The sequence below is a fragment of the Dryobates pubescens genome, chromosome 10 (genome assembly GCF_014839835.1).
Source record: "Dryobates pubescens isolate bDryPub1 chromosome 10, bDryPub1.pri, whole genome shotgun sequence".
Lineage (NCBI taxonomy): Eukaryota > Metazoa > Chordata > Aves > Piciformes > Picidae > Dryobates > Dryobates pubescens.
Window position 1 is genome coordinate 16,807,697 of NC_071621.1, and position 8,549 is coordinate 16,816,245.

The 8,549-nt window shown below is 66.3% G+C and overlaps 1 protein-coding gene across 1 annotated transcript; it reads left to right on the forward strand.

Annotated features, from left to right (window-relative positions):
- Window positions 1–300: 300 nt before the first annotated feature.
- On the forward strand, window positions 301–8,202 carry LOC104300981 (mitochondrial uncoupling protein 3). Its single transcript, XM_054164646.1, has 6 exons — window positions 301–435; window positions 1,485–1,695; window positions 4,168–4,365; window positions 5,137–5,238; window positions 6,176–6,356; window positions 8,070–8,202. The coding sequence occupies exons 1-6, from the start codon at window positions 310–312 to the stop codon at window positions 8,173–8,175; spliced, it is 924 nt and encodes a 307-aa protein (XP_054020621.1). The 5' UTR covers window positions 301–309; the 3' UTR covers window positions 8,176–8,202.
- The last annotated feature ends 347 nt before the right edge of the window (window positions 8,203–8,549 follow it).

Genomic DNA, 8,549 nt, shown 5'->3' on the forward strand with positions numbered 1-8,549 from the left:
CCATGCCCCCCGTGATACATGGGCACCTCCAACCCCCCCCATGGCACATGGGCACCTCCATGCCCCCCGTGACACATGGGCACCTCCAACCCCCCCCATGGCACATGGGCATCTTCATGGCACATGGGCACTTCCCACCCCCCCCCCATGGCACATGGGCACCTCCATGGCACACGGGCACCTCCATGCCCCCCCCCCCCCCCATGGCACACGGGCACCTCCACCCCAACCCCAGACCCCCCCACACCTGACGCGGCACCCCCCCTTACAACCTCCCCTCCCTGCTTCCCTTCCAGCCCTTCCCCCACCATGGTGGGTCTGAAGCCCCCCGAGGTGCCGCCCCCCCCAGCCGTGAAGTTCCTGAGCGCCGGCACCGCCGCCTGCATCGCAGACCTCTGCACCTTCCCCCTGGACACTGCCAAAGTGCGGCTGCAGGTAAGGACCCCAGCCCCCTGCAGCCCCCCCACCCACCCCAGCCTCTGCCGGCCCCTGCTGTACCCCTCCAGCCCCTTCCATTCCCCTTCCAGCCTCTTCCAACCTCCTCCAGCCTCTTCCATTTCCTCTCCAGCCCCTTCCAGCCCCTTCCAGTCCCCTCCAGCCTCTTACATTCCCCGTCCAGTGCCCCTTCCAGTCCCCTCCAGCCTCTTACATTTCCCCTCCAGCCTCTTACATTCCCCGTCCAGTTCCCCCTCCAGCCCCTTCCAGTCCCCTCCAGCCTCTTCCATTCCCTGTCCAGTTCCCCCTCCAGTCGCTTCCAGTCCTCTCTAGCCCCTTCTAGCCCCCTCCAGCCTCTTCCATTCCCTGTCCAGTTCCCCCTCCAGTCGCTTCCAGTCCTCTCTAGCCCCTTCTAGCCCCCTCCAGCCTCTTCCATTCCCCGTCCAGTTCCCCCTCCAGCCCCTTCCAGTCCCCTCCAGCCTCTTCCATTCCCTGTCCAGTTCCCCCTCCAGTCGCTTCCAGTCCTCTCTAGCCCCTTCTAGCCCCCTCCAGCCTCTTCCATTCCCTGTCCAGTTCCCTCTCCAGTCGCTTCCAGCCCCTTCCAGTCCTCTCCAGCCCTGTCCAGCCCCCTTCCAGTCTCCTCCATCCTCTTCTTTCCCCCTCCAGCCCTTTCCAGCCCCCTCCAGCCTCTTACATTCCCCGTCCAGTTCCCCCTCCAGCCCCTTCCAGCCCCCTCCAGCCTCTTACATTCCCCGTCCAGTTTCCCCTCCAGCCCCTTCCAGTCCCCTCCAGCCCCTTCCAGTCCCCTCCAGCCTCTTCCATTCCCCGTCCAGTTCCCTCTCCAGTCGCTTCCAGCCCCTTCCAGTCCTCTCCAGCCCTGTCCAGCCCCCTTCCAGTCTCCTCCATCCTCTTCTTTCCCCCTCCAGCCCCTTCCAGTCCTCCTGCAGCCTCTTCCATTGCCCTCCAGCCCTCTCCTCCTCCCTCCCCCAAGCCCCGCGGGTCGCGGGGGGCAGGCAGGCAAAGGCTGAGGCGGTTGCTGTCCCCTCCAGATCCAAGGGGAGGTGCGGATCCCCCGGGCCCCCAGCGCCGTGGAGTACCGAGGGGTGTGGGGGACGCTCAGCACCATAGTGCGGACCGAGGGTCCCCGCGGCCTCTACAGGGGGCTGGCGGCAGGGCTGCAGCGCCAGATGAGCTTCGCCTCCATCCGCATCGGCCTCTACGACTCCGTGAAGCAGCTCTACACCCCCAAGGGGGCTGAGAGTAAGTGGCCAGCCCGGGGAGGCCCGGGGGGAGGGACCCTCGGACCTTGCTGTGCCCAACCTCTGCCGCCTGCTCCTGGAGAAGGAGGAACAGCCCAGCCCCCCGGGGCGGCGGCGGGGATGCGAAACGACTCAGTCCTGGGGTGAAGAAGTCAACCCTGGGGGCTAAGAACTCAGCCCAGGGTGAAGAACTCAACCCCCAGGGTTGAAGAATCTACCTAGGGGTGAAGAACTCAACCCCAGGGCTGAGGGTTCACTGCAAGGCTGAGGGTCCCTGCAGGGCTGGGGGTCCCCACAAGGTCAGAAGGTCCCCGCAGATCTTGGGGGTGCTGTAGGGTTCCCTTAGGGCTGGGGGTCCCCACGAGGCCAAGGGTCTTTGCAGGGCTTGGGGTCCCAACAGGGGTGAGGATCCCCAGACATCTGGGGGTCCTCACACAGCCAGGAGTCTCCATGAGGCTAGGCCAGGAGGAGACCTTGTAGGGCTTGGGGGTCTCCATAGAGCCGAGGATCCCCCCCAAGGGCAGAGGTCCCTGCAGAGCTTGGGGGTCCCCCTGCAGGGTTGAGGGTCCCCACAGGGCTTGGGGTCCTTGTAAAGCCAGGGGTCCCCAAAAGGTCAGAGACCTCCACAAGCCCAGGGATGCCCACAAGAGATGCCCTCAAGCCCAGGAGTCCCTGCAAGAGATGCCCACAAGAGATGCCCTCAAGCCCAGGGGTCCCTGCAAGAGATGCCCACAAGAGATGCCCTCAAGCCCAGGGGTCCCTGCAAGAGATGCCCACAAGAGATGCCCTTAAGCCCAGGGGCCCCTGCAAGAGATACCCACAAGCCCAGGGATGCCCACAAGAGATGCCCTCAAGCCCAGGGGTCCCTGCAAGAGATACCCACAAGAGATGCCCTCAAGCCCAGGGGCCCCTGCAAGAGATACCCACAAGAGATGCCCTCAAGCCCAGGGGGCCCTGCAAGAGATACCCACAAGAGATGCCCTTAAGCCCAGGGGGCCCTGCAAGAGATACCCACAAGAGATGCCCTCAAGCCCAGGGGTCCCTGCAAGAGATGCCCACAAGAGATGCCCTTAAGCCCAGGGGTCCCTGCAAGAGATGCCCACAAGAGATGCCCTCAAGCCCAGGGGCCCCTGCAAGAGATGCCCACAAGAGATGCCCTTAAGCCCAGGGGTCCCTGCAAGAGATACCCACAAGAGATGCCCTCAAGCCCAGGGGCCCCTGCAAGAGATGCTCACAAGAGATGCCCTCAAGCCCAGGGGCCCCTGCAAGAGATGCCCACAAGAGATGCCCTCAAGCCCAGGGGCCCCTGCAAGAGATGCCCACAAGAGATGCTCTCAAGCCCAGGGGCCCCTGCAAGAGATACCCACAAGCCCAGGGATGCCCACAGGAGATCCTTCAAGACCAGGGGGCCCTGCAAGAGTTGCCCACAAGCCCAGGGATGCCCACAAGAGATGCCCTCAAGCCCAGGGGCCCCTGCAAGAGATGCCCACAAGAGATGCCCTCAAGCCCAGGGGCCCCTGCAAGAGATACCCACAAGCCCAGGGATGCCCACAGGAGATCCTTCAAGACCAGGGGGCCCTGCAAGAGTTGCCCACAAGCCCAGGGATGCCCACAAGAGATGCCCTCAAGCCCAGGGGCCCCTGCAAGAGATCCCCACAAAAGATGCCCTCAAGCCCAGGGGTTCCCACAAGAGCTCCCCCCAAGCCCGGGGGTGCCCGCGGGCGGCCCCCTCGGTGCGGTGCGGGGGTGCCCATGTGCAGCCCCCTCGGTGCGGTGCGGGGGTGCCCATGTGCGGCCCCCTCGGTGCGGTGCGGGGGTGCCCGCGGGCGGCCCCCTCGGTGCGGTGCGGGGGTGCCCACGGGCGGCCCCCTCGGTGCGGTGCGGGGGTGCCCATTGCCGGCCCCCTCAGTGCGGTGCGGGGGTGCCCGCGGGCGGCCCCCTCGGTGCGGTGCGGGGGTGCCCATTGCCGGCCCCCTCGGTGCGGTGCGGGGGTGCCCGCGGGCGGCCCCCTCGGTGCGGTGCGGGGGTGCCCATGTGCGGCCCCCTCGGTGCGGTGCGGGGGTGCCCGCGGGCGTCCCCCTCGGTGCGGTGCGGGGGTGCCCGCGGGCGGCCCCCTCGGTGCGGTGCGGGGGTGCCCATTGCCGGCCCCCTCAGTGCGGTGCGGGGGTGCCCGCGGGCGGCCCCCTCGGTGCGGTGCGGGGGTGCCCGCGGGCGGCCCCCTCGGTGCGGTGCGGGGGTGCCCATTGCCGGCCCCCTCAGTGCGGTGCGGGGGTGCCCGCGGGCGGCCCCCTCGGTGCGGTGCGGGGGTGCCCATTGCCGGCCCCCTCGGTGCGGTGCGGGGGTGCCCGCGGGCGGCCCCCTCGGTGCGGTGCGGGGGTGCCCATGTGTGGCCCCCTCGGTGCGGTGCGGGGGTGCCCATGTGCGGCCCCCTCGGTGCGGTGCGGGGGTGCCAGCGTGCGTGTGCCGCCCGCAGGCTCGGGGCTGGGGACTCGGCTGCTGGCAGGCTGCACCACGGGCGCCGTGGCGGTGGCCTGCGCCCAGCCGACCGACGTGGTGAAGGTTCGGTTCCAGGCCAGCGCCGCCCTGCCCCGCGTCGCCGGCCGCTACAGCGGCACCTGGGACGCCTACAGGACCATCGCCAGGGAGGAAGGGGTCCGCGGGCTCTGGAGAGGTGAGGACCCGCCCGGCAGGGGCGTGGGGAGTGGGGACGGGGACGAGGAAGGGCGTTTGGGAACGAGCACGGGGATGGAACGAGCGTGGGGATGGGAAGGGGATGAGAATGGGGACTGGAATTGAGAGAGGGGATGGGAACAGGGAGGAGCATGGGGATGGGGTTGGGAACAGGGTTGTGATGGGATGGGAATGGGATTGGGGATGGGCTGAACATGGGGATGGGAATGGGATGAGAATGGGGACTGGAATTGAGAGAGGGGATGGGAACAGGGAGGAGCATGGGGATGGGATTGGGAACAGGGTTGTGATGGGATGGGAATGGGATTGGGGATGGGCTGAACATGGGGATGGGAATGGGATGAGAATGGGGACTGGGATGGGCTGAACATGGGGATGGGGACAGGAAGGAGTGTGGGGATGGGAATGGAGTTGGGAAAGGGGTTGGGAACAGGGAGGAGCATGGGGATGGGGACTGGGAGGAGCGTGGGGATGGGAAGGGGGACAGGAATGGGACTGGGAATGGAGACAGGGACAGGGATGAGTGTGGTGATAGGGACAGTGGTGGGATGAGCATGGGGAGGGGAATGGGATTTGGGACAGGGAGGAGCAGTGATGCAGATAGGGATAGAGATGAGGAGAGGGATGAAAGGAGGCTGGGGTCAGGGACAGGGACAGCAAGGAGGGGGCACACATGTAGGATGCTGCAAGGAGGGGCTGACACCACCCTCCCTGATGCCACCCCCTTGCTGCCATCCCCCTTGCCACCCAGGGTCCCTGCCCAACATCGCTCGCAACGCCATCGTCAACTGCGGGGAGTTGGTCACCTACGACCTGCTTAAGGATGCCCTGCTGCAGGGCCACCTGATGGAAGGTGAGGACCCTGCCCGGGGCCAGGAGGGCACCCCCAGCCCTGGCACACTCAGCCAGCCTTAGAACCACAGAATTGTCAGGGTTGGAAGGGACCTCAAGGCTCAGCCAGTCCCACCCCCCCTGCCATGGGCAGGGACACCTCACCCCAGAGCAGGCTGCTCACAGCCACCTCCAGCCTGGCCTTCAACACCTCCAGGGGTGAGGCTTCCACCACCTCCCTGGGCAACCTGTGCCAGGCTCTCACCACCCTCATGGGGAAGAGCTTCTTCCTAAGGTCTAATCTCAAGCTGCTCTCCTCTAGCTTGGATCCATTTCCTTCCCCCTTGGATCTATCCCCCCCCAGTCCTATCCCTCCCTGACACCCTCAGAAGTCCCTCTCCAGCTTTCCTGTAGCCCCCTGCAGATCCTGGAAGGCCACAAGAAGGTCTCCTCAGAGCCTTCTCCAGACTGCACAGCCCCAACTCTCTCAGTCTGTCTCCATAGCAGAGCAGCTCCAGCCCTCTGCTCCTCCTCATGGCCCTGCTCTGGACACCTTCCAGCCCCTCCAGATCCTTCCTGGCACAGAGGCTCCAGAGCTGGACACAGAGCTCCAGCTGTGGTCTCAGCAGAGTGGAGCAGAGGGGCAGAATCCCCTCCCTGGCCCTGCTGGCCACACTTCTCTTGCTGCAGCCCAGGCTGTGCTTGGCTCTCTGGGCTGCAAGTGCTCCCTGCTGGCTCCTGTTGAGCTTCTCCTCCCCCAGCACCCCCAAGGCCTTTTCTCCAGGGCTGCTCTCCAGCCAGTCCCTGCCCAGCCCCTAGCAGTGCCTGGCATTGCCCTGACCCAGCTGCAGGACCTTGCCCTCGGTCTGGTTGACCCTCATGAGGTCGGCTTGGGCACAGCCCTGTCGAGGTCCCTCTGGGTGGCATCACTTCCCTCCCTGTCTCTCTCTGCCCTGCAGACAACGTCCCCTGCCACTTCGTGGCCGCCTTCGGGGCCGGGTTCTGCGCCACGGTGGTGGCGTCGCCGGTGGACGTGGTCAAGACTCGGTTCATGAACGCCGGCCCCGGGCAGTACCGCAACGTCCTGAGCTGCCTGCTGGCGCTCCTCATGCAGGATGGGCTCTCGGGGCTCTACAAGGGGTGAGTCCGGGGCCACCCTGCGGAGCGCCGACTCCCCCGGCAGGGGGCGCAGGGAGCCCTGCGGCAGCGAGGGGGGAGGGCACACCGAGATGAGGGAGGGGGGCACCAGGATGAGTGGGGAAGGGGCACCAGGATGAGGGAGGGAGGCACCAGGATGAGTGGGGAAGGGGCACCAGGATGAGTGGGGAAGGGGCACCAGGATGAGGGAGGGAGGCACCAGGATGAGTGGGGAAGGGGCACCAGGATGAGTGGGGAAGGGGCACCAGGATGAGGGAGGGAGGCACCAGGATGAGTGGGGAAGGGGCACCAGGATGAGGGAGAGAGGGACACCAGGATGAGTGGGGAAGGGGCACCAGGATGAGGGAGGGAGGCACCAGGATGAGTGGGGAAGGGGCACCAGGATGAGGGAGGGAGGCACCAGGATGAGTGGGGAAGGGGCACCAGGATGAGGGAGGGAGGGACACCAGGATGAGTGGGGAAGGGGCACCAGGATGAGGGAGGGAGGCACCAGGATGAGTGGGGAAGGGGCACCAGGATGAGGGAGGGAGGCACCAGGATGAGTGGGGAAGGGGCACCAGGATGAGGGAGGGAGGGAGGGACACCAGGATGAGTGGGGAAGGGGCACCAGGATGAGGGAGGGAGGCACCAGGATGAGTGGGGAAGGGGCACCAGGATGAGGGAGGGAGGCACCAGGATGAGTGGGGAAGGGGCACCAGGATGAGGGAGGGAGGGAGGGAGGGACACAGAGATGAGTGGGGAGGGGACACCAAGTTGATGGCGGAGGGGGCACTGAGATGAGGGAGGGAGGGGGCACCAGGATGAGTGGGGAAGGGGCACTGAGATTAGGGAGGGAGGGAACACCAGGATGAGAAAGGTGGCACCAAGTGGGGAAGGTGGCACTGAGCTGGGTGGGGCAGGTGAGACACCTGAGGGGCAGGATCCATCCAGAGGGACCCAGACAGGACGGAGGAGTGGGACCAGGGGAACCTCCCGAGGTGCAACAGGGCCAAGGGCCAGGTCCTGCAGCTGGGCTGGGACAACCCCTGGGGGTTGGGACTGAGGGGGAAGGAGAGCAGCCCTGGGGAGACCCTCTGAGTGCTGGGGCAGCTCTGGAGGCCTCAGCACAGGCAGGGAGCTGCTGGAGCAGGGCCAGAGGAGGCCACAGCCATGCTGGGAGGCCTGGAAGGGCTCTGCTGGGTCCCCAGGCTGGGGGAGTTGGGGTTGTTCAGCCTGGAGAGGAGAAGGCTGCAGGGAGAGCTGCTGCTGGCCTGGCAGGGCTGGAAGGGGCTGGGGAGAAAGCTGGGGACAGAGTGTTGAGCAGGGCCTGTGGGGCCAGGCCAAGGGGAGATGGTTTGGAGCTCCAAGAGGGAGACTCAGGCTGGAGAGAAGGGAGAAATGTTTGCCCCTGAGGGTGGTGAGAGCCTGTGCCAGGGTGCCCAGGGAGCTGCCCCCTGGCTGGCAGCAGCCCAGGGCAGGCTGTGAGGGGCTGTGAGCAGCCTGCTGGGGCTGGGGCTGTCCCTGCTGGCTGCAGGGGGTTGCCCTGGATGAGTCCTCTGCAGGTCTCTGATCCCCAGTGTCCCAAAATCTGAGTACCACCAGCGCCGAGGCCCCAGGCAGGGACTTTGGGGGGTGGGGAGGGGGGGGCAGAGGGAGGAACCACCCCAGGGCCATCCCTGCCCAGGTTGGCCTCCAACTCTGCTCCCCTCGGCACAGCTTCCTGCCCTCCTTCCTGCGGCTGAGCTGCTGGAACGTGGTGATGTTCATCTGCTACGAGCAGCTCCAGCGCGCCCTGCTGCTGGCCAGCCCGGCCCCGGCCTGAGCCAGCCCTGCTCCTGCTCGTCAGCCTTGACGAGACACACCTCTTAATTACATTAATTAACCACGCCCTGGGGAGAGCCAGCCAAGGCCGAGGAGGTCCCGGCCCGCTGGGGGCCGCCTCCTCCTCCCACCGAGCACCAGCAGAGAGGAGGAGGAAGGAAGAAGGCTGCGGAGTAAAGGCGGCAGAAGGAAGGGCTCCAGGGAGCGGAGTCTGTGGTGGGAGGCTCTGCAGGGCAAGGCCAAGGTGGGATGGAGGTGAGGGATGTGGTGATTCCTGGTATTCCAGAGGGATGCTTCCCAATAAACCACCCCTGTGGGGTCTGATTGCAGCAGCACTTGCAGCTCTCTCACCTTGTCTTGTGGGGGGGTGGGGGT